General features: G+C 39.6%; 1 protein-coding gene across 2 annotated transcripts in view; it reads right to left on the reverse strand.

The window, feature by feature from the left end:
• Positions 1-25,003, reverse strand: part of LOC131776353 (collagen alpha-5(IV) chain) — a 37,753-nt gene that overhangs the window by 4,530 nt on the left and 8,220 nt on the right. Inside the window, exons 11-39 of one of the 2 annotated variants that reach the window (XM_066167941.1) lie at positions 24,674-24,709; positions 24,115-24,150; positions 23,584-23,610; positions 23,317-23,352; positions 23,046-23,099; positions 21,983-22,057; positions 21,059-21,094; positions 19,853-19,972; positions 18,759-18,803; positions 18,370-18,423; positions 17,638-17,694; positions 16,829-17,018; positions 15,960-16,136; positions 14,704-14,999; positions 14,085-14,300; positions 13,106-13,283; positions 12,082-12,255; positions 11,064-11,240; positions 10,303-10,512; positions 9,772-9,924; positions 8,665-8,999; positions 7,572-7,815; positions 5,903-6,091; positions 4,749-4,952; positions 4,061-4,177; positions 2,792-2,956; positions 2,129-2,317; positions 1,241-1,483; positions 201-425 (exon numbers count right to left, since the gene is read on the reverse strand). In XM_066167941.1, the coding sequence (XP_066024038.1) occupies positions 201-425; positions 1,241-1,483; positions 2,129-2,317; positions 2,792-2,956; positions 4,061-4,177; positions 4,749-4,952; positions 5,903-6,091; positions 7,572-7,815; positions 8,665-8,999; positions 9,772-9,924; positions 10,303-10,512; positions 11,064-11,240; positions 12,082-12,255; positions 13,106-13,283; positions 14,085-14,300; positions 14,704-14,999; positions 15,960-16,136; positions 16,829-17,018; positions 17,638-17,694; positions 18,370-18,423; positions 18,759-18,803; positions 19,853-19,972; positions 21,059-21,094; positions 21,983-22,057; positions 23,046-23,099; positions 23,317-23,352; positions 23,584-23,610; positions 24,115-24,150; positions 24,674-24,709 (4,258 nt within the window). Of the gene's footprint in view, positions 1-200; positions 426-1,240; positions 1,484-2,128; positions 2,318-2,791; positions 2,957-4,060; positions 4,178-4,748; positions 4,953-5,902; positions 6,092-7,571; positions 7,816-8,664; positions 9,000-9,771; positions 9,925-10,302; positions 10,513-11,063; positions 11,241-12,081; positions 12,256-13,105; positions 13,284-14,084; positions 14,301-14,703; positions 15,000-15,959; positions 16,137-16,828; positions 17,019-17,637; positions 17,695-18,369; positions 18,424-18,758; positions 18,804-19,852; positions 19,973-21,058; positions 21,098-21,982; positions 22,058-23,045; positions 23,100-23,316; positions 23,353-23,583; positions 23,611-24,114; positions 24,151-24,673; positions 24,710-25,003 lie in introns of both variants that reach the window. The other variant, XM_066167940.1, reaches the window with a different exon arrangement.

Raw genomic sequence — 25,003 nt, forward strand, 5'->3', positions numbered from 1 at the left:
TTCGATCTTACACATTTGGAACATCGGGAAAAGGGACACCAAAACGCAGTCCAATGGAATGTCGCGATGAATCATTCGCACGTTGTTGGGAAAATTTTGAAATCTGTGGCGGCGACGGCCACATAGCGATGTTGTACAATACAAAAAATGTAACGAGGAGAACAGTGGCTTTGCACATATCTTTTAATTCTGCGACTCACCCTGTTCGCCTTTTACTCCAATAATTCCGTTAAAACCAGGACGTCCCACTAAACCTTTGGGTCCTCTAGGTCCTAGTGGTCCCATATCTCCCCTCTCTCCGCGAGCACCTGCTTCCCCAGTTGGGCCCTGATCACCAGGTGTTCCTGAAGAGCCTGGAGGTCCATTGACACCAGTAATGCCAGGAAGGCCTTTTTGTCCTCTAAGGCCAATTAAACCAGTCCCACCTATCAGATGCGAGATACAATAACAACAATTATTACCGTGGAAGTTAGACTTAGGAAACCCAGTCCGTGTTCGCGGTTTCCGAATGGAGAGGCCATTCCAACGCAGGTTCCACTAAATATACGTTATTGAACATGCGCGAGTTAAGGATGGCTGGATATTGGCCGAGATCTTTTTTTGCGTCTTTGTGGACCGAGACGGTTAACAAAAGGTTAACAAAAGATTCATAATACCGTATAGCCAAAAGACTTCGCTTTACTATGAATCAAGAACGAATTATTTATTTCGAGAGTCGGGAAAGAAAGCCAACTTTAACTGTAGCAAAATAAACCCACGAGAGTCGTACACGTTTTCTTTCGACTGTACATCAAACTGTCTATCAGACTCCATCGCCGCTATGGTCCAAAACTTACGAACTTTGTGAATCCGCTCGACGAATGCGGGCTCTAATGCAGGCCATCCTGAGCGAGCAAGGTAGCCAATCAGAAAACAAGGTTCACTTCATATCGTCAAGGGTTATAGTAGTACTTGCTACAACCTGTAGCAGAGTTGCTGTCCCATAAATGGATGCTTCCTCTGGATAACGGTTTCCAATTTCCTTACTCCCTAATTTGTTTATACTCAGTCTTTGATGTTGACCCATCCCATGAAACAATCTGGCTACAAAATCTGAAAGCGATAATCGCGTCATTTAACCCTTCCCACCCCCCTAATTGATGGCGGCCCTCTTTTTTACTTTTCATCAGGGAAATAGAAGTTCTTGTTCTGGACAAAAAATTCCTGCAGAAGTAAAAAATGCACACAACTGACTTCGTACCTGGGGGTCCAACGTCTCCAGTTTGTCCCCTCACGCCATCTTGCCCTGCTTCACCTTCCGGCCCTCCTACACCATTTAACCCATTTAAACCGTCAGATCCAGCTTCTCCCTGGTCTCCTTGATCGCCTCTGGCACCGTCGGGTCCAGGATCTCCTTCTACTCCCGGTTCACCAGAGATCCCTGGCCTGCCCCGTGCACCAGTTTCTCCTGGGGGGCCTAGGGCACCCTGATCACCGATAGCCCCTGTGATACAAACACAAAACAATTGAGACACCTTCTTAACTCCAACAGGTTAAAAACACTCAAAACGCAAAACGAAGAGGCAAGGTTTCCTATGTAGGTCTTCGCATACCTTTTACTATTTTCTGTAAACTTTCTTACTTTTACACATTCCCAAATCTTTTAAGAATTATCTATAAATAGTTACGCCATCAGACTACGATTTGTGCATTAAGTATCACGATGACCAAACCTTTCTGAACGTTTCACCGCACATCCAATGTAAGGAATCGAATTGTCGGACGCAATGAACCTACTTTTCTTTAGAAACAAACCCAGCCAAGAGGCCAACCTATCACCAATCACCAAGCCATTAAAACTTAGAAAAAAATACACTAATAACGTATCCGTAAATTCCGAAATTGTTGTGCTGAATGAAGAAAAGTGTAATTTTTCTCTTTGGAACTTAGCAGCTACAAACTCTAAATTCGAGCCCAATTGTATAAAGGGCGGATGACGCTATCCAACGAATAAATCGCTATCCGGCTGATAAGGGATGGTAAAACGCATGGCGTTATCCACCGGATGGAGATTTATCCAGTGGTAGCATTATCCAACCCTCTAACAACCGGGGCCTGGTGAAAAACCCTACATTCTTTTTGCTCCTACCTCCCTGCCCAGGGGGTCCAGTGGCTCCACTCTCTCCCTGTCGTCCCTCTAGTCCTTGGTCACCATTTAAACCAGGCATACCCATTTTTCCATCCGCTCCAGCATCTCCTGGGTCACCAGACGGAAGGGACACGCCGTCTCCCGGCAGGGGACCTGGGTCACCCTTCGCCCCTTTGATTCCAGGAGGACCTAATAAATAACCAAAACCAATTGTGAGTAATAGGAAGATTTTGGCGTCTTTCCCCTGATATTGCACCTCTAATGAAAAAGAAGAAAATAAAGTCATTTTGAAGTGAACGTCGTCTTTTACTTGGCCAGTTTGTTTATTTGAGACTATTTGTAATTTTTACGAAGCCGTCCCCTTAGATCTGAAAAGGATCATCAAGTAACATCGAACTCTCTCTACAACTCTACGTGAAGTAAAATTTTATTTGTTATTCAATTTCCCTTCGACTCCCGGAAGTGTTTAACATGTTACTTCTCCCTATGATTTTCAATTATTCAGCATACAGGTAATTAGAATACTCAAACCTATCAGCTAGAAGTTTTTATCTCATCTAATTTACGACTGAGGACGTGTGTAGCAGCTCGAGGGGAGAATTACTATCAGATCTTGTTAATTGAAAGGTTCACTTGTAATAGTTATGCCCTGTCTTAACTTACCGGTTCCTCCTTGTTCGCCAGGTGTGGAGTTTCCTGGGGGGCCTGGCAATCCATCATCACCTCCTTTACCACGGAATCCGTCTAAACCTGGCAATCCAGTTCTTCCTTTGGGTCCACGAGAGCCTTTTACTCCTGGTAGGTCTATCCCAGGTTCACCAAACAAACCTGTGGAAAGGACATAAAAAAAAACTTTCATAAGATTACAGGCTTAATTGACTCTTTTTGAGATAAAAATTTCTTACTAGCCGAAATCTTTTCTTCTAGTATGTACCACAAAAGTGAATACCGCTTTTCCCGCGCGCTAATTGGCGAGTTCGGAAGTAAATAGCAAGTAATATTCACCTCCGAGCAGATAATGACACAAAACCGCGCTTTAAGAGTTTAATTTTCGACCAATTTTTGGTATATTGAAAGAAATAATTTTTTGGTATTTTTTGGTTTATGCTAAAAAAATTATTCACCTCAGTGTCGTTGAAAGTGGTTGATATTTACCTCTACTTCGGTGAATAATAGTTAACTGTTCGCAGCAACACTTTAAACAGCACTACCCTTACCATACATGTGTCAAGGGCGAGGTCAGGGAGGGGACCTTAAGGTAGAATTGCACCCTTTCTATCGGTAAAACGTGACATTCCATATTGTCGTGTGGCTAGAAAATTTGTGTTTAACCCTTTAACTCCCAGATCAAATTTGTAATTCTCCTTTCTGTCGACCATACAATTCTTATCATGTTAGTTCAGAGAATTTAGTATTGACTCAACTAATTATCCCCAAATTGATATTTTTCTTAATTCTCATCACTTAACTAGTTGATATTGTATTGATATTGTAAGGAGAAATTCTCTCTTGGTCACTCATGGGAGTTAAAGGGTTAAATATTTGCGGATTTGCAGATCATCCTCGACCTGCAAAAGTGGCTTCTGCATAAAAGTGAAAAAAAAAATCCGGCAAAATAAAACGCTGTAAAATGTACCAGTCTAAGTCGAATGAGGAAAAGTCTACATGTAAGTCAGGTGTTGATCTTCATTCTTCGTAAAATCATCTATCGAGTGACTCCCATCTACACAAACTATGCACGTTAAAAATTTTGAAATCTTAAGTTTATTTTCTTGTAAATATTCCACGGGCTAAAAACACCAAATCTTTAACAACTTCTTCCCACTTTTTAGTCAGAACAAATAGGAAGACAGAGAACTATTTATTTCTTAAAAAAAAATATATTGATATCAAGAGACACTTAAAAACGGTCCAATAAAAGTACTCCTTTACCTGGCTCGCCTTCAGGTCCGGGGAGACCAGGACTGCCACTTGCTCCAGAGTCTCCACGAGGACCCATATCTCCGTCCATTCCATTAAATCCTGTCATCCCTGGACCACCAATTGTACCTTTAACACATTAAGAGATGGAAAATTTAAATCAGTACGCTACGGAAATATATCTTTTTAATTTTCGCACACTCGATGGAGCTGACGAGGAGTTAGGGCATTGGACTTGAAATCCATTGTTCCCACCTCAGTGATGCCAATCATTTAGTTGTCACAAGACCCGATCAACTGCCAATTTGTCTACCTCCTGCTTATAAGGGTTTTAGATCACGTTCACGTATACGGAACGTTTGTTTCTCAGTTTGCCTATAATAATGGACCTTGAATTTCGATAACTGAAACTGTCGGTGGCGTTATGGGAAACGTCAAGCACAGTCGTTCTTGTGAAAACTGTTCAGTGTTTTCATTTCAAACAATTCTCGTTTTTTTTTTGCTGAAAAAGGCCACATGTTCAATAAGAACGCACCCATAGTAGGTGTGGCGGCAGTTATCAATGACTGTGCATTACTTCTCGACGCAGAATAAATGATAAGCAAGATCCAACTTATGAAATAACTTAAAGGAGACCATTAGTACTACTATCTTTAGCAAAAAAAATAACTGCTTCACCGGAATTCATTCATTTGTTTACCTTGTTCACCGACAGCTCCTGCTTCTCCTGGAGGTCCAGGTGGGCCGTCAGGTCCGACAACACCATTATTGCCACGAAATCCAGGTTGTCCTTGGACACCTTTCGATCCTTGTTCACCATCCAGTCCACTAAGACCGGGATCACCAGGCAATCCCGGATCTCCAGGATCTCCTCTAAGTCCTTTCGAACCTGGAGTTACTAAGCCTAGATGAAATGATAAAAAAAGGCTTTTCAGAATTTATAGCTCCTTTTGCTAATTTCACCTGTTGGATATTGCAGTTTAGTAAGTTGCAGGCTTGTGGTCAAAAACATCTTCAGCCATGGAGCGTTTTATAATCTGCTGTAGTCTCCGCAGCTTAAACCAGTACTTAAAGCTCGGGAAACCACACCTCGTCGAGTGTCACATACTCGTTCGCGCCAAATAAGGATATAGAAATCACGCTAAACGATCAAAATGGACCAAGACGGTTAAGATCCTTACAATCGTTTCCATGGGTTAACCTTATTTGTGCTAACCCCTTGAGACAACCGGCTGCGAAGGGCTGTTGTTTGAAAATTTAAGAGCAGCCAGTTAATGTAACAATTTTTAAAATGGCGCCTAGTGGGAAACTGAAACATCAGTTTGGCCAGTATTTGTTTCGAGGGGCTTTGATTCTTACGAGTGATTAACATTTACTTTCTCCTAACAAAATCACCCCTAAATCACACATTACGGACACAAGAATTACGGGAATGATCACTAAATAAAGAAGTTGTTGATTATAAAACAAATTCTCCTTGTCAGCATCTTAGAAAAGGTGCGGGGAACAGTGTGGAGAATAACCATGCTGATGTTAGGGCGTTAAGTGTTATCTGTGGGTCTTGTTCTCAGTCAATCCTACACTGAATTTTCATCTGCTCAACGGCAACATGTTCCAGTGGTGGATCTTTTCTTTAACCCTTTACACCCCAATGTCATTATGCATATTCTCCGTACTGTTTGTTCATACATTTCCTAAGGTGCTGACAAGGAGAATTTGTTTGCTGATCAAAAGCTTCTTTTGTTGGTAATCATTTCCTTCATTCTCATGACCTTCATGCGTGATTCAGGGGTGATATTATAAGGAATATTAAATGCTAGTCACTCTTAGGGGCTAAATGATTAAGTTTCATACCTGGGGGTCCTTCATCTCCAGTGAATCCTTTATCTCCACCCTCGCCGCGAGTACCTGGTGGCCCTGTGGGACCCGGATCTCCTTTAGGTCCTTGATTTCCTGGCATCCCTGGCAAACCCTCCGCCCCTTCTCCTCCTGGTTCACCTGGTAAACCTTTTGGTCCCTTCTTACCAGGATCACCAAGTGGACCTACAGAGCAATAATGGATAAATGGAACTTAAAAACGAAAGCCAATCACTCCTCTTGCATGTTACGATCTTTTATATGATACTATCTCTATGAAACCTTGAAAAATTGCTCAACATTTAAAACTCTCCGTTCTTCTGAATTTTTAATTCCGATGTTAAAATAATTTGAACTGACTTTCTACGAAGTTTAAAAGTTTTCTTAAGAGGTTTCATAAAATTTAAGGTACGTTAGCCACGGGGGATCGCTGGTTTTGCTCAGTAACCCTACGTATTACGTGTCGTTAAATTCATAATAAAATTGGCCATACTGCAGTCTAAGGCCCATCCGAAACACATGCTTCTCAAAGATTAAACAATTTTTATTAAAAAGATACTGATGAAATACCAGGATTTTTCCTTTTACTAAAAAAATCATATCTTCATCGCGCGCAGTGAAGATACTATTTTTATATTTCACGTGTGAGGATATTGGTGTCGCCATGGTTACTAACATGATTAGCCAATTACAAGAGAGCTTCCCGCTCGGGCGCGCGGCCGGTTCTTTTGAAATTTCATTCACAGAATGGCTTCGAGGCGTGTAGGAATTTCATCAGTATCTACAAAATAAACATGGCCGCTTGGGGATACGGATTTTATCTTCGAGTGCTGAAAGTATCTCTTCTTCGCTCACTCGTGAGAGATACTTTCAGCACTCGAAGATAAAATTCGTATCCCCAGCGGCCATTGATTATCCTCTATGTAATTTTTGTGTGAAATTTCCTTACTGTCTGCCATATAGTTCTTGTGAAGTACTGTATTTATTCGGCTATAAGCCGAAACCCATTCATTATTACAAGACTGAATTGTTAACTACGGGAAAACTTAACATTTTCTGAAAAAAATCACATTGATTGTCGTAAATGAGGCTTTGACGATAACACATACGCGCGTATACAACAGATACAATGGTGATTTAATATGCAAAGGACAAAAAAGCCTCTCTCTCAGAAAACACACGCGAATTAATAAATATTACCCGTAACTAACTATTCAATTAAAAAGTAACGAATCATAACTCGGATGAATTAATGTAATCCAAAACAGCGAGAATCCCGAGTTTAAAGCGTCCCTCGGCTAGTACCAGAAATGGAAGCGCCGCCATTCCGTCAGCCTTCGCACCAAAACAACAATTGCATATTGTGTTTCTTTACTTTAGCTCGGTTTATAAGTAAATACGTCCCGATTTAGTAGAGTTTCCATGCGCTGGAAAAATTTTTTTTCAAAATCCTTCGGCTATAAGCCGAGACCCCCTCTAGGGCCCAAATTTTAATTCACTTCAGTTTTAATTTGTGTAAAAATCGCTCGGCTTCTAGTCGAATAAATACGGTAAGTTTGGAGAATTTGGTATTGGATCAACTAATAATCCCCTAATTGATATTTTTCTTTATTCTCATCACTTGTCTGCTTGATATTGTATTGATATTGTAAGGGTTAAAGAATACCTCTGCAACTCCTCTCGACAGTGGTTCTAACGAGATTCTGAAGTTCAGCAAAGCTTCGTGTGATCAAAATGTCATCATTGTCGGTCACTAACAAACGCAGCTGATCAAGGTCAACACTCCCAATGGCAACAGCAATCACCTTGACCCCAAGATCTTTAATGGGTTGTATGGCATCAACAAGGGGTACTTGGTCTGGAGCAACATCTGTTCCTGTTTGGTTACCATCTGTTAGTAGAACCATTACCTGTGAAAGAATAAGAAAAGAAAACCAACTGAGTGGAGTCCCATTCGGTCTGTAATCATACGAGTGATAACAAAATCGGACGACCGTACGGCGGAAGTCCGATTTGTTTATCACGAGTATAATAAAAAACTGTCCGATTAGTCACGAACTTTTTCGCGTCGCTTCGGCAAAAGTCCCTCAGCGTTACAAAGAACAAAAGGACTATTCTTTAATACTTTATGTGAGAAGTTGAGCCGGAACAGTAGGCCATTTCTTGATACGATTGGCCATGTGTTTCGTTCCTGTTAACCCTTCAACTTCCACCAGTGATCAATTTGATAATTCTCCCGACCAATTCCACACTTCATCCAAAAAAAAAAGATTAGAATATACAAACCAATCAGCCAGATATAGTTACCGTGATAGAGCACCAAGTTCTCCAAAATGGTGTTCAAGTAGATGAATATCGGATACAAAGAAGTTTTTCAAATAAGATCCTGAGAGTCCACAGGTTAACCCGTTACACCCTAGCATTAGTATGCATATTCTCCATAGTCAGCTCAATACATCACCTTAGGCGCTGACAAGGAGAATTTGTTCAACAATCAAGAGCTTCCCTAGTTGGTGATCATGTTCTTTATTCTCCTGACCTTAATGTGTTATTTAGGGGTGATATTGTAAGGAGAAATAAGATGCTGATATGAGTCAGAGGGTCAAAGGCAAGAACCCCCTACACTCCTGGGCTCAAGCTGAAATCCCAAGTAAAACTAGTCCGGGCCTCCCCGCACACAAAAAGCACACATTGCTGAAGTATTCAAATCCGCGATAAGTGGATAAAAACAGTCCTTGGTTAAAGTTGAGACATTTTACCTTTCTGGATGAATTCCTCATTCCTCCGATTGCTGCAGTAAATAATTCCTGTGAGGCAACCTGCAGGGCCAGATCGATTCGTGTAATACCCTTGGTGTGTGGTACTTTGTCTACGATCCTTTTTATTTCTTCTTTATCATACGATTTGTCAAAAGCTAGCTCCATTTTGGCGCTCTTGCTGTATTCAATGACACCGACATGGGTGAGAGCGGGGCCAATGCTGAGGTATTCAATAACGTCCTTTACATAATTTTTCACCAACTGAAATTCGTTTGGGAGAATACTACGAGATGCATCCATGAGGAAGGCATAGTCAGCGTTTTCCTGGCCACACACTGAAGTTAAAAGAGATTGAAAACACAATTGAGAAAATACCGAGATTTTAACTCAAACTGAAACTTCTTGGTAAGCACCAGTTTGACAAGATCCGAGTTCAACATGCGTTCTTCGTTAGAATCCGAACTTTGCTTAAGGTTTAGTAAATTAACTTAATTAAAGCTTAACTGAAATTTGACATGGATCTTTCCTGACGTCATTTCTCACTCAGAGCTGGAAGCCAAGACAACGCCAAACTGAACCGAGACACGATCCCCAAATATTAAAATTACCAAACGAATCTTTCGTAGAATATCGAGGAAGCGAGGATAGGTTATCCGATGCTTTGCACCCGTAATTCCCTCAAAAGATGCAAAATAGTGAGCAAAAAAGTTGAAAAAAATATATATTTCCCCACTCAGAAACTTGCACATCAGGGATGGTTACATGTGATTGCATAATTAAGCTGTGCTTGCTCCGCTTTGCTTTGCAGATCATTATTGCTCTTTCACGCTCACAGATAATGGTTGATTTCAAAGATTAACACTTAAACTCCAAGAAGAGATTAACATGAAACTTCTCCTTAAAATATCCATACATATATCCAGCAAACGGGTCATGAGAATATTCAAACTTATAAGGTAAAAGTCATTATCCTGATCTAACAACAAATTCTTGTACCTAATTTGCAAGGACATGTGTAGCAGTTAGAGGAGAGAATTTACATTAAGATCTTGGGAGTTAAAGGGTTAATGCAGTGTAACAAAAGAAAGATTCAGCTGCTGTACTTACAAATGACTCCTGTTCTTCCCTTCATTCCTTGTGGACCTGGGTTACCTGGGTCACCAGGAGGCCCATCGTCACCAGAATTACCCGGAGGACCGTTTTGTCCAGGTGTTCCCGGCGAACCTGCATCTCCTTTTGAGCCTGGTTCTCCTCTCTCGCCTAAGAAAGATTTGAACTTTCGAGGATTGTGTAATTAAGCATTTTATCCTTAAATAAATTTTGTTACGTTAAAAAGAAACCCTTCTCTCAAACCTCGTACTTAATTTTATACTTGTAAGAAACTCGAATTTGTTGTGAATTTGTCTTGCCTTGCTTTGTTGTTTGTTACTTAGTATTGTGATCTTGTGTATTATCTTTGAACTTCTTAGATATCAACATATGAAATGTAAGATAAAACGAACTTAAAGAAATCACAAATATTGCCCTTGTAAACACTGAACAATGTGTCAGCAAAATGATAGAGCCAAGATACGATGCTGAATATGAGGCTATAACCGCAACATTAATAAACTTCGTTACGTGTGGGCTAAAACAAACCTTTAGTTGGGACACCTGGTAAACCCATAATTCCAGGTTCACCCGGAGGACCGCTTATGCTGTCACCAAGCTCTCCCTTAGTTCCCTGATTTCCTTTGGGGCCCTGGGCTCCAGGCTGTCCCGGCAGTCCTTTCGGCCCAGCGGAACCATCCTCTCCATTAGCACCTGGGTCACCTGGAAATCCAACCACGCCGCCTTCACCTGGGACCCCTATTGCGACAGACAAACGATCGTTAAAAAAACAAGCAAAGAAACAAATGGAAGTTGATGGCGACTTTATCCGTTTGAAACTTCAATCTTGTTGAGAAAAGGAACAATCATAAACAAAAGAACAAAGGAAAGGAAACACAAAAAATAATACCAAAACAAGCATGCTCTCCCCAGACTCCCAAGGCCGTGCTGACACTACGAAGTCTGCATATCGAATCCCCATATTACTCGTACCTATGCTTCGCATATCCACGAGTTAAAATGTCAATACTTGTGAAAGAATATTTCGTGGCTTGTTGCATAAATGTAACTTGTAAACTTCCGGCTGGGAATCGTTCTCTGTTAGGCGACCGCACTAAAAACACCTTGAACTTTGCTAACAGGATTTTGAGCATGTTTCTCAACGCATTAACTTGAAAACACCGAAAGCTATCTAACGATTCATTTGCCAGTGATGAGTTGCCGCGTCAGACCGGCCTCGAACTATTTTCTATACACAAGTATATGAAGACCGATCCAAACCTGAATATAACTGCAAGTTAATTACTCACCTCTAGCGCCTTTCTGTCCGTCTTCACCGTCTTTACCTTTGGGTCCATCTTGACGATCACCAGGTTCACCTGGCATTCCCTTTGATCCATTTTTTCCTGGTGGTCCCTCCCATCCGTCCATTCCTAAGTCACCTTTGGCTCCTCTTTCACCTCTACCACCTATAGATCCCTTTGGACCTGAAAAGAATTCAAATCACAGTTCACCTCTGTGACTTGTCCGAACCAGTACCTGGTGAATACGACTGTCTGCATTTAAAGATAATTTGATTTTGAGTTAATAATGCAACTTGGCCACCGTAAAGTTTTTCAAACGTGAAAGCTGACGTTTGAGCGTTAGTCCTTCGTCAGAGCGGCAAACGTTCAAGACGTCAGCTTTAAAAACTCTTTACAGTGGCTAAGTTACATTACCAACTCAGTTGAGTTGATAATGAGTTAATCTCGTGACAATCTCCACCGGTGCAGCACCATAAGTTTCTTTAGAAACTTAACTCCTTTATTTACTTGTCCGAATTTAAATTCGCTACAGCTTCTTTACGTGGTCATTCCTCTAAGATAGAGCTCACATTGAGATGTATGTCAAACATTCGTGACTGTACTTCTACTACAGCGCGAAAACGGCACTGGAGGTAATGATGTTTAATGCCTTCAGGATAAAACGTATTTCCCTACAAACTAGCTTAAAAATAAAGAAAAGGAAGCTTCTTGCCCTCAGGGTCGATTGAGTGACTGTGCCAAAAAAGAATCTATACATTTCAATGTGCATTGGCCTGGAAATCGATAGACAGCTTTAACTATGAGGCGAAGTTCTTCCTGACAACGTTTTGTAGGGTTTACAGACAACATCAATTCGGTTTCTTGGGTATTTGAGTTTCAGTTTGAAAGACATTAGAGACATAAGCGGTCTAAGAATTCTTTGTACAAAGGAAAGATCGAATTTTATTGGACAGAGCGTACATGCTGTGACTAAATAATGCTCTAGTGAGCATCGTCATCAAGACTTCTTTTTCGGTTTCAGTACCTGGAGGACCGGCGGGTCCAGGGGGACCTTGAGTATTCTCTCCTGGTATTCCCTTTTCCCCGGCGGCTCCCGTACTTCCGTTTACGCCTCTCGATCCTTGAACTCCAACCACTCCCGCATTTCCTTTCACTCCTACTGTACCGTTGTCACCTTTTTCACCGCTTAAAAGCTGCGCTGTAGATATGAGCAAGGAAAAACGGAAAATGTAGTGAAAAGTCGGAAGTGAGAAGTGAAAAATGAACAAAATTGAAAAGTGGGAAATGAGAGGTGGTAAACAAAAAATGAAGTGAAAAGTGAAAGGTGAAACGTAGGAAATGGAAAGTGCAAAATGAGAGGTGAAGTGAGAGTGGAAGGTGAAAAGTGGGTAAAAAAGGATTAAAGAAAAATTTTCACACAGTAAGACCTAATCGATAGGCTTAAACACCAGCGGTACATAAACCGTTTCTATAATTAGCAACGCAGAAATGTACGTGGCTCCTGCAAGCCCACAGGTTTGTCGAGAATCATGATACCTCTACGGGCCCTGACGCTTAACCCTTTAACTACCAAGATCTCATTAGTAATTCTCCTTACTGTCTGTCATATAGTTCTTGTGATGTTAGTTTGAAGAATCTGGTATTGGATCAACTAGCAATCCCCTAATTAATATTTTTCTTTATTCTCATCACTTGTCTGCTTGATATTGTACTGAAATTGTATGGAGAAATTCTGTCTTGGTCACTTAGAGTTAAGAGGTTAATCATAAAAACAATAGAAAAGAAAAGGCCTGCATTTCTTGATTTTAAAGCTTGGCCAACGTGTAGAAAGTCACGGTCGTTGATTTTGCCTTTTACGAAAAAAAAAAAAAAAAAATGGGTGGGGCATTTGAACACAATTTTCCCCCGGGAGGCGGGAATTTGAGTAAGTTCAGACGTCGCGGGGTGGCCCGGAGGAGTGGAATGTTGAAGCTTCGAATTGATCAACGCATTACAAGAATGCAAGACCTAAAGCAACTAAGGCGATTAACGATGTACGGCTGTTTTACCTAGATCAGTCGGACTTGTGTTTTCTCCCCTAGCTCCTTTATCTCCTTCGGCTCCTTTCTCTCCTTTTCTACCCATATCGGGCACGGGTACGATGGGACGATCACCTTTGTCACCAGTCTCACCTTTGGAACCACGGTCTCCTGGTAGACCATTTGTACCTGGAAAACCATCAAGACCCTGAAAGGTGAAAGAAATGTCAGCTAACGAGCCACAACGCTTACCCTGAGGAAGGGTAGGTCAGTAAGTTTCCTACCCAAGGACACATCCCCGTGACCCCGGAACTTTCGGTCCAGCTCCCAGCATGTGAATACTCTTCCTGTCAAATTCTTGTACAAAGAATTAGTTTTTTGAGATTTGTATTACTTGGGGAGTTACATTAACAATTATAATGTACCAAGACTTCCAGGGATTATGAACGAAAAAAAAAATTCAGCGGACCGGTTATTTAAAAAGGTTTAGCCGTTTTTTAACGAAATTGCCTTCTAAACTATCTTGAATTTAGCTGAATCTTTAATCCCAACATTTATTTTTGTAAACAGTGTCAAGAGGGCCGAAAGCTAGCAGTGGATTGATTTATGTTTAATGAAAACAACCCTCTTATGGAGAACACGTAAGGTCCACTGAGTAAAACCGCAGTTTGGGTTGCATCTCGTGTAAACAACCAGCTCAGTGAGTCTTATAAATAAAGGGGGTAAGTTTCTAAACAATCTGTGATGCTGCGTCGGTGGGAGAGTATAATAACTGGTTTTTACAATATGGTTTAGTATAGTATAACAATATGGTTTTTTTAACTGAGTTGCCAATGTAAACTGGCCACCAAAAAGAGTTTCACAGCTGACGTTTCGAGCGTTAGCCCTTCATCAAAGCGAAGTGAATCTTAACCCGCCGTCAGGTATATAACATTCCAAACTGAGTAACTTTGTTTTCAAATTCAAATGATTTTAAAAGTCTCTAAAACAATACCTATCAATATCTTACCGACATTCCGGGTGCCCCCACATCTCCTTTTTCTCCGCTCGGACCAGGGAGTCCAGAAGACCCATTATTACCAGCAGATCCACGCACACCCTTTGAACCAGGGCTTCCTTCGTCACCTTGCGGACCTGGCGGCTGATAAACCTCTTCTCTTGGACCAACAGGCGCATCACCCTTTTCTCCTTTTTTCCCTTGGCCTCCTTCAAAACCATTAGAACCCTAAAGGAAAGATGAAGCTTGACAAATCTCTGGAATTTACAGTATACATGTACAGTGTATGGACCAAAATAAACAGTTAGCGTGAAGTTCCTTAACCCTTTACTTCCTAAGATCAGTATGCATATTCTCCATACTACTCCCTGGACATTTCCTAGGGTTCTGACAAGGAGTGGTCAAAATGTTGTGGATTTACGAGGCGTAACTGAATGAGTCCACAATATCAACGTCAAAGAAAACGATTCTTTCAGTACGTGACCACTGCGTGAAACGTTGACGCGAGCAGCGTTGTCTGTGCTCTTATCGACAACGGCAAATTGACCAATCAGATTGCGCCACCACTGCCAATTCTGGTAAAAATCCTAAATTGTTACTCGGTGGGTGTGAGATTTTAGAGTTGCAATACCTTCTGTCCAGGTGAACCATCAGGGCCTTGTGGACCACGTAGCCCAGTCGGTCCCTCTGCACCCTTGTTTCCATCTGTACCATTCATTCCAGGAAGTCCCTTTTCACCAGGCATACCTTTAGCCCCCTTAGGACCTTGGGGTCCTGGCGGACAAACAGGACACGTGTCATTTCCACCTTGCTCTCCTCGTAATCCTTGTTTGCCCCTTTCTCCTGGATTTCCTGGTGACCCTGGAGGCCCCTGAGCACCGACTTTGCGAGGTGGACAGCCACTCTCTGGGCAAAAATATGGTTCAGCTGAAGAAAGGAAAGTAACACAAAATTGTCATACTGTGTGGCACGTTTTTAAAGAAAAATTTATGTCATTTTACTTGCGATTCTGAAGCACAGGACACTATACGATGGAAACGCAGTGTCGTTTGACCTCGCGGTAAATACAAGTCCCAAGGATGAGTAGCTTCTGGAGCATCATCTCATGTCTCAGAGCCCATCATCTGCTCCGAAAAATATACAAATATAATACCATAATAACTGTAACATACATGCAGCGTGGGTTGCACGCTGCTGGAGAAACTAAGAGTATATTTATGACTAGTAACACAAGCAATGACATTGTTAGTGGTCAAAAGCCCAGAAACATGTCAACAAAACTACCAAAAACTGTAAAAGGGTCCGACTGAATGATCTTTTACCGGAACGTCCAATAATGGTTACTTTGTGAGTCTGAACCGTTTTCAAGCAATTTAAAGGGTGAAGTTGGTCGACTTACGCCAGCCACTTCGAGGGGTAACTGTAATTAGGATATTTAATGTTCAAAGCAGTACAAAATGAAATCTGAACTCCACCAAAATAGCTTTGAAATCGCTTCAGATGCGCACTGTCAGTTGAAAACACAACACTTACGCAAGGTAAATAATATTCATTTTGAGCCAAACTAGACCACCCGTGATTGCAGTTCACCTTTTATCTCCCAGATCAAATTTGTAATTCTCCTTACTGTCAACCATACAATTCTTACATTGTTAGTTCGGAGAATTTAGTATTGAATCAACTAATTATCCCCAAATTGATATTTTCCTTTACTCTCATCACTTACCTGGTTGACATTTTATTGATATTGTAAGAGGAAATTCTGTCTTAGTCATTCATGGGAGTTTAAGGGTTAAAATGCTGTGGCCCTGGTCGATCTTAATGTACTTCAACGGCGTATTGAGTTCAAAAATGAAAAAGAAAACAACACAAAAACAGACTGGTTACCTTTTTGTCCTTTGGGTCCTAACTCGCCCTGAACTCCAACAATTCCTTTTTGTCCTGGTGGCCCATCCATACCTTTGGGTCCAGTTACATCAACTCCTGGTTCGCCGCGTGAACCGTTACTACCTTGCGGCCCCTCTTCACCAGGTAGTCCAGGATCTCCCAGCATACCTTGAACACCTGCAAAGGTGGAAGAAAAGGCGCAGTGGAGTCTGCGGACTGGCCATGAAAATATTTTACCAAGAGCTGCTCTCTTCCTCTTCTATTTACGTAATACAAAACAACTGTCACGAATCGTCCCTAAAATTGAGTGAGTGGTGTTAACAAGCTAATTCAACTCTCAGAAACTCAAACTATAACTAACTTTATCCTTCTGCTTGCTCGAGTCAAATTTCCCAATTTGCAGTCAAACATTCTCAATTTCCCCTTACTTTAACTCCTGGTAAGGAAAACCTTTTTCAATTTCCCTGAGTCTGGAGTCAACCGTGATAACAACTTTTAACCTCCATCAAAGTCAGTTCAAATAAAGTAACCTATTCAACTTTGCGAACTTGAGCAGGAAAACGTGAATTGTAATAGGCATCATGAAGAGCCTTTAGAGGAGTTGTGGTTAGTAATACCTCCAGATACCTGCTTTTTCAATAGAGTAATAGAATAAACCATCTATGTAATGAACTGCTAAGATTGAGGAAAACACAAGTGGAAAAGATGAGATGGGTTCTGAATCTGATTGGTTGAGGACACGATGCAGGTTTTCTGGAACAATCACAGAGAACAGTGAAGCAAACTAAATCATTGCCGTGTCCCATAACTTCCCCCGTTTAAAACGGGGAAAGGGAATGGGGAATCAAGGTAACCAAAGGACATTTTACCTGGAGTACCAGGTGCCCCTGGGGGACCAATTGGCCCTGTTTCACCAACTTCGCCTTTGGGTCCAAATACAGAAGCACCTGGAAAACCGGGGGGTCCTGTATCTCCTGGTTCACCAGACGGTCCACTCTCACCAGGACGTCCAGCCGTTCCTTTCATTCCCTGACCACCTGGTGGGCCTGGCACTCCACCCTGTCAAAATAAGAAAAGTATTTTAATAAATATGTATCAACAGTAATAACTCAATTGAAAAACCCTTTCCTTTCAAAGTGATCTGGGATCAAGAATCATGATTTAAATCCTCCCAAAAGAACGCGCCCTACCAAAAATGTCTATTTGCTTAACAACTGGATGTTATCATGAAACTTGCTGTTGTCAGTCCTATTGCAAGAGGAAATTATTTCTTGCCTTGACTAACAAACCTGATCAGTAACAATAATCTACAATGATTGTGAAGTGTTGAAGCCTGTCAGCACTTACTTGGTTGTAGAAGACACAATTGTAAAATTCAGGTGCTCAATACAGTTTTTTTAGTCCGAAAAATTCGTTATTGATCCAGTATACTGATCTATTTTGTAAAAATTTGCATAAGTTGTCTCTCATTTTCCTGTAATTTGGTTGATTTCTCTACACAAACCTTGAAATTGATTGGTTGCTGTGTTTATGTAAAGCTGTCTTATTGGTTGAAAAAAGGGTGCAATTTAGAGCATAATATGGTGCGATTTGTAAATTAAACACACCAGCAAGAACCAATCAGATTGCAAGGAGCATGAATGATTTCAAAATGGATTTAATAAATTAATAAACTTACCCCTCTTTCTCCTGTTGAACCAGTAGGGCCAGCAGGTCCAGGGTTACCCTTCAAACCCTGAATCAAACACAAGTGTTAAAATTTATTAGAGGGAAAAAAACCCATCAAACAATACTTCAAATCTTCAAATACCTACCATAATAACGATGTGATCTTGGATTTTCAAAGGGAATATTAACTTTTTAAACTAAAATTTCCAGTACAAAGGTATGTGTACTGTGGGCAAGGTATTTTCATCAAAAATCCCCATAGTCCTTTTTGATAAATAATTCTTTATTTCAGGTAGTGTTGTTAAAAAGGCATACAAAATCAGGCCAAACCAAATACAGTCAAACCTGTATTAAGCAGTCACCCAAGGGGAATGGCATGATGACCACTTAATACAGGTTGACCACTTGATACAGGTTCCACATAATAGGGGTTTTTAAATAAAGAAATGATAAACAATGGCATTTTATGCCATAATTGACTACTTAATGCACAAAAACTCACTCAAAAATGCTACCAACATTGACTTCAGGTGATAAATATGTTTTAAATTATTCTTCAAAGATTATTCTTAGTTTATCTGAGTGGTTCCACTTTAAGTGACCTTACAATACAGGTAGAGGATGATGCAAACAGGCCATTTGAACTTGGGTCCACAATTAAAAGTGGGTCAAGTCTAACTGAAACATTATAATTGCTGCAATTATGTAGCAAATCCCACAGAGAAAAATGTCATCAACATACCTTGTCACCGTCAGGGCCAGGTCTACCCGGTTCACCTTGAGGCCCAGGCTCACCCTATTGAGAAAGCATGAACATTTTAAATTAAGTTACCTCGAATCCAAAGTTTCTTTTACACAGCCGATGCAAAAGTATCTAAATTCCTTTTTAAAATTAACTTGCAAGAAACTTCTAGTTACATTAAAAGTTCTCTTTTATCAAATTAGCTTTCACTTGTTCCCTTGAGGAGGATTCCACCTCAACTCCAAACAATTTCACAATCTTTACTTGCCATTTTTCACTCATTCCATACAAAAAGGAGTGATTGCACACACTCATGCAAAAGCAGGAAATTATAAAATGTAATTACATATTAATTAGCAGGGTATCTATGTTAATATATATATATCTACCGGGGCACCAATGGTTCCATTATCTCCCTTGGCTCCAGCATTTCCCTGCAAAGCAAGTCAGATATAAATCTTCATGAACCTACATAACCAAACATTATCAGGCCATGCTCCCCAAAGCTAAGACAAGGTGTCATATCTGAATACATTTAACCCTTTACACCCTAACATCAGTTTGTATATCCTCCATTCTGTTCTCCATACATTTCCTAGGGTGCTAGCAAGGAGAATTTGTTTAACAATCAAGAACTTCTTTAGTTGGTGGTCATTTCCTTTATTCCTGTGAATTTAATGTGTGATTCAGGGTTGATATTATAAGGAGGAATTAGATGCATGTCATTCTTAAGGGTTTAAGCATTAAAAGGATTTATTTGTTTCACTTTTCTTTGTTCATAGTTATAAAGACTGTAAACAAATAATCAAACAAGCTGTGACTGCCCTGAAATGACCACACACAAATATATGCATTTCTGCAGCTATGATACAGTGGAACAACTGCTCAATGGCTATACTATGAGAACAGAAGAAAGAATCTTTGGTAGGGAGGTGGTCAATACAAAAAGGTAGGACTGATTCTCCTTCTGGAAAAAAATGCTCATTGCAGCTAATAATTTATGCAACACACTATCAAACAACATCATTAACAGAGAAACCAAAACTTTATGCTCCGAAGAAGTAAAGCTGCTTGAGCAAGAGGTCTAATATTTTACCACGGACAGTGTTCATCAGTCAGTGATTAACTAGTTGTTATCAAGTGGTTATTTTGGCAGTTAAGAGGCACTGTAGTGGCCTTCAACACTTTTCACCCCAACATCAGTATACATTTTCTTTATATGCCTCTCTACACATATCCTTTGTTATTGACTAGGAAAAATTTATTTAACAATCACAGCTTATTGGAATGGTGATCCTTTTCTTTATCCTCATGATCTTAATATTTAATTCAGCAGTATAACAGTAGGAAGAAATTAGATGCTGGTCTCTCTTAGGGGTTAAAGGGTTAACACTGCAGTGATTCTATGAACTGCCAACCATAAATGACAGTGGCCACTACAAAGAGGTGGTTACTAGTGGAGGATCAAGTGTACTTCATTTACCTCATCTCCAGGATCACCCTCTACTCCAACAGGGCCTGGGTCTCCAACTGGTCCTTGCGCTCCTTTTTTACCCCTCTCTGTTGGCGGGTCTCCTTTTTCTCCCTTGGCACCATCACTACCCTACAACAGGACAAATAATACACTGAGTAACCCTTTAACTCCCAAGATCTGATTGTTTAATCTCCCCTCCAGTTGCTATACATTTCCTTGTAATTAGGTTGCAAGAATTTGGTGTTAGATCAATATAAAAACTTCTTCCTGACAAGTTTGAGTATTCTCATTACCTTTTTGCTAGATAATGAATGAATATTATAGGGGGAGAAGATACATGATAATCACTTCTGGGAGTTAAAAGGTTAATAATGGAAATAGGACTGAGTGGAGTCCAGTTCCATCTGTAATCATGCGAGTGATCAACAAAATTAGATGATCAAGAAGCAGGAGTCTGATATGTTAATCATGAGTATGTCTACAGAATTGGAGTCCTGTTACCAATTAATCATAACAGTTACAATTTCAAAAAAAAAAATACATTTGAGACTAACACCAAAATAAAAAATTCCTTCATTTTGTAAATTCCCCATCTCTGAGTGTAAAAAAAATTAAACTGTTCTACAAGTTGTTCATGGGTATTATTCAAGAGGGAGTTGATTAATTTGGTAGAATTGTGCAGCTGATGCTATAGAAGCGCATACTTTGGTTGGTAAAGAATTGCATCTTATCAAGCTATTAAAATCCCTTGTAAAGCGTCTAAAGCAGGACTCTAAATCTTGATTCCAATGACACCTAACAGACTACTGGATCAAGTCTGTCAATTTCTTCTTTGATTCACTAAATCAAGAACTTCATCAAACAAATCTATCCTGCACTGTTGAATGACCTTTGTATTCAAACAGATCAATGTAATCTAGGACAGTCACCTCTGAAAATTCTCTATGTGTGACTCTAAGTAAAGTGAAGCAAGAGACAAACGAAATTTTCTTCTCAAAAAAACTCTAGATCATCCCATAGGCTTATTGAGGGGTACAAAGTGGCATTGTTTAATATCATAAAAAATACATAGACTGACCCTAAATGCTGAATTTTCAGGTTCCACCCCTGACCAAAAAAAGCCCTATTAGTGTATTCAGTTATGAGGGTCAAAGATGCATTTAGCACATAGACTGCTACATGTAAACAACAGTAAGTGGTCTGAAAGGTACTTACAGGAGATCCTGGTTCACCCTTTTGTCCCGTGTTATTCTGCTAAATGCAAAGTAAAATAATTGTAACCAATATCGGTTGTGTCCTCGTGTACCGGTACACAAAAGAAGGAAACATTAACGAACTGCATCATAACTCCATGTATGGTTATGAAAACAAAAGGAATTCCCTCGTGTACCGGTACACCAGGACAGCCCCCCAATATCATTAACTTAACCCTCTAACCCCCAAGATCTCATCAGTAATTCTCCTTACTGTCTACCATACAGTTCTTGTGATGTTAGTTTGGAGAATTTGGTATAGGATCAACTGATAATCTCCTAATTGATATTTTTCTTTTTTTCTCATCACTTGTCGGCTTGATATTGTATTGATATTGTAAGGAGAAATTCTGTCTTGGTCACTCCTGGGAGTTAAAGGGTTAAAGTAGTAAGTGCTACATGTACAGGTGATTCAATTTTGCTCACTTTTGCTGGTAATGGATGCATTTATATAACAAATAGATTCCAAGTTGCCATGCGTCTGTTCAGTAATAGATCACAGATAACGTCAAAATGTGGTAAGAACAAAAAAGTGGCACACGAGGCGCAGCTGAGCGTGTCACTGATGTTCTTACCACATTTTGACGTCCTCTCTGATCTATATTACTGAACGGACACACAACAACTTGGAATCTATTTTGTTTATATATAAAGAATTTTAAAAAAATTTAATGATCAGGTCATCTATACGTCTGTCCTCCAATAGATCATATGTGAGAACCAATCAGAATGCATGCATAACTGAGCTTATTATATAATTCAGATTAGGACATAATTGTAATATGGTGTCTATTAAAGTAACTACACAAAAAGAGAGCCAGTAACAACAATGGTCACCAGGGCTTCTAGAGTACACTGAAAGTAGTAAAACAAAGTCATATATTACCCCATCTTGAATAATTCCTTTAGGTGGACCAACACTTTCAAATTCGCCTCGATCTCCTTCCTCTCCAGGTAGACCCTAAAGCAAACAAAAGTATAAAAGTGTAACCAAATGCACCCTTCTGAAGAACATGGAAAAGAAATTTATCAGCTCAACCAATTATACCAGCCAATGACAGAGCATGTATACTCTTCATGATGTTCTCTGTACATATCCTATGGTGTTGACAAGGAGAATTCATTCCACAATCAAGAGCTTCTTAAGTTGGTGATCATTTCCTTAATGTGTGATTTAAGGGTGATATTGTGAGGAAAAATTAGATGCTAGTCACTTGAAGGAATGTAGATCTAATAAATTAAGTAATACTAGATATTTATTATTACCAACATGGTTAATATCATTATCACAGTCATTATTATCATCAATATTATTATCATTATTATTAGCTTTCTTTAGGAGTGGAAGCACTAATTATCTTACGATAATCAAACAATAAATCAGGTCCTTGGGGTGGGAGATTTGACAATTTAGGTATATTTATCAAACCATTCCAAAAATAGAAAGAAAAACTAGCTAACTTTAACCATTTTTGTCTGATGTTGTGGATAAATGAAGTTCAGGAGGAGCATTTCTTTGATTCATTACACAGGGTTAGTGTTAGGGTTTGCAAAATTTAGCCTCTCTAAAAATGACAAACTGCATACTTGAGTGCTTTATTTTGGGTAATGTTGAATTACAAGCAATTTTTTGTGTTTTTTCAAGTTAACACATGAAAAAGACCTTAAGCTAGACCCAAATATGATGAATTATTTAGGGAAAAAGATTCTTCAGTTTTATCAACTGAGTTGATTATGAAAATGGGCCACCAAAAAGAGTTTCTAAAGCTGAAGTTATGTGTATTGGCCCTTCATCAGAGCAAAATAGAGAGAAAGCTAGGAGCTTGCTAGCTGTGACTTGAAACTGTGGCCTAATGTACCTTGAGCTGTACATGCAATTGCAATGTCATTAATACAGTAGAAAGTTGTCTGGATTTCTTTGTGTCATTGTAAGAAGAATATGTACTTACCATGTCTCCTTTCTCTCCTTCCAACAACAGTAGATCCCCATCAGCTGGTGAACCCTTAAAAGGAAAGTTCAGAAGAATTCATTTGTAATGTGAAAAAAAAGGTGTTGATAGTTTTGAAGTCCAGATCTCTTGCTACAGATTTGCTTTGCTTAATACGTATAGGTTATCCACTGAGCTATAGCTTCATGCATTTCCTCCTTAAAGTTTTTTTTTTTCACAAAAGTCCAAAGTTCTTGTTATTGCTACCCTAGTCCAGTTCCACTTGACTTACATCTTCTCCTTGAGGTCCTTGCTTCCCTTTTTCACCCTGCAAAAAAGAAAAAATTGAAGACATTGAAGCATTCATGAGTGATAAGTATCTATAAAAGATGTGTGCAGATGATACCTCATGTATAAGGGATAAAATAGCATATTAAGTATTAGAAAGTGTGATGAATTCTTAACAGAAGCAAACAATTTGATGAGCCCAATCAACTGTTGCAACTGTTTTCAACTGAATAATCAGCTTGAACAAACAGATCTACAAACTTGTGCTTACCCTCTCACCAATGGGGCCTTGATTTCCCTGAAAAGTAAATCAAAGGTGAAGAATATACATTTTAATTCTGTCTATACCATTTTTTTTTGACAATAACAGAATGTTAAATGATCAAAATTATGTTGAATTTATTTTGATGAGAGAGAAAACTTTCAGTACACATACATTTGTACACATGTGTACAATTGTTAAATTGCCATAACTTTGTTCATTTTGCAAACCACTTTCAAACCAGCTTTAAATCTGCTCATTTCAGATTATAAAGCACATGCAAGCCAAAAAAGCTTTCTCACTAATGGTTATAAACAACGCTAAAAAATTTCAACCCTAACTATCATACCATTCAGAAGTTAATTTCTCATGCTTGCATGTTTTTTGATATCCATAGCAGTTGCTAGATTTTGGCAATTACATTTATCAACTCAAAATCTTGTCAAGGATATTATAACTCCCATTAGCTAAGAAAAACTGATAGGCAAATTCAAGGAGTGTAGGAATTTTTCTTACAATAGTGGCAAATTAATTACTTACAGGTATACCAGGGGGACCAACTTCTCCAAGAGGGCCCTAATAGAGGGGAAAATTATACTGTGGTTAAGGAGAAACAAATTTGAGACTTGAAGAACCTACCACTTAATACAGGGTGGCTGCTTAATACAGTTCCCCTTAATACAGGTTTGACTGTACTTGTATACTGCTATACTTCAACTAGACATTAACCAAGCCTTCATGAAAGCCCCTCTTGCAAAAGTGTGGCAACAAACCAACATAATCATCCCACCAAACAATTCAGAGGAACACATCACAAAGAGCTTCACAAAACTGGAGTTAAAGCTACAAAACTCCTAAAACTGTGTAAAAATCCACAAGCCTGAGGTGCAATAGTCTAATTACACACCTGATTTGTTGGGCTGAAAATTTTCTGGGGCAATCACAAAGCACAGCGAAACAAAACACCAATGAAATCTCTGATTACTTTCCGATAGAAAATGTGATTTTGAGTTACTATTAGTTAATAGTTACATGAAAACAGTGAGAAGCTTCTATTCCAATTTCAAGAGAGCCAATGAACTGCTCTTAAAGTACTTACTGATGGCCCCATTTCTCCCTTGGCTCCTGTGTCACCCTAACAACAACAAAAAATGAGTTATCAGCAATTGATTCCTTAAGTGAAAAGAAGAGGTAGGATGAAGTAGATATAGAGGCTATAGTTTTTTTTATATTTAAAGCAATAATACACACCATATTTCCATGAATAAACACCCAGGGTGCTTATTCAAAATTTTATCTAAGAAGAGGAGGGTGCTTATTAGAAAGAAGGCAATTATTTGAGGGGGGCACTTATCAATCTCCTGTACTGATTCCCTTGAAGTTGAAGCATGAAAAGTTATAACTAAAGAGGCAATAGAAACAGGTCTTC

Source organism: Pocillopora verrucosa, chromosome 6 (genome assembly GCF_036669915.1).
Source record: "Pocillopora verrucosa isolate sample1 chromosome 6, ASM3666991v2, whole genome shotgun sequence".
In the NCBI taxonomy this organism is placed as follows: Eukaryota; Metazoa; Cnidaria; class Anthozoa; order Scleractinia; family Pocilloporidae; genus Pocillopora; species Pocillopora verrucosa.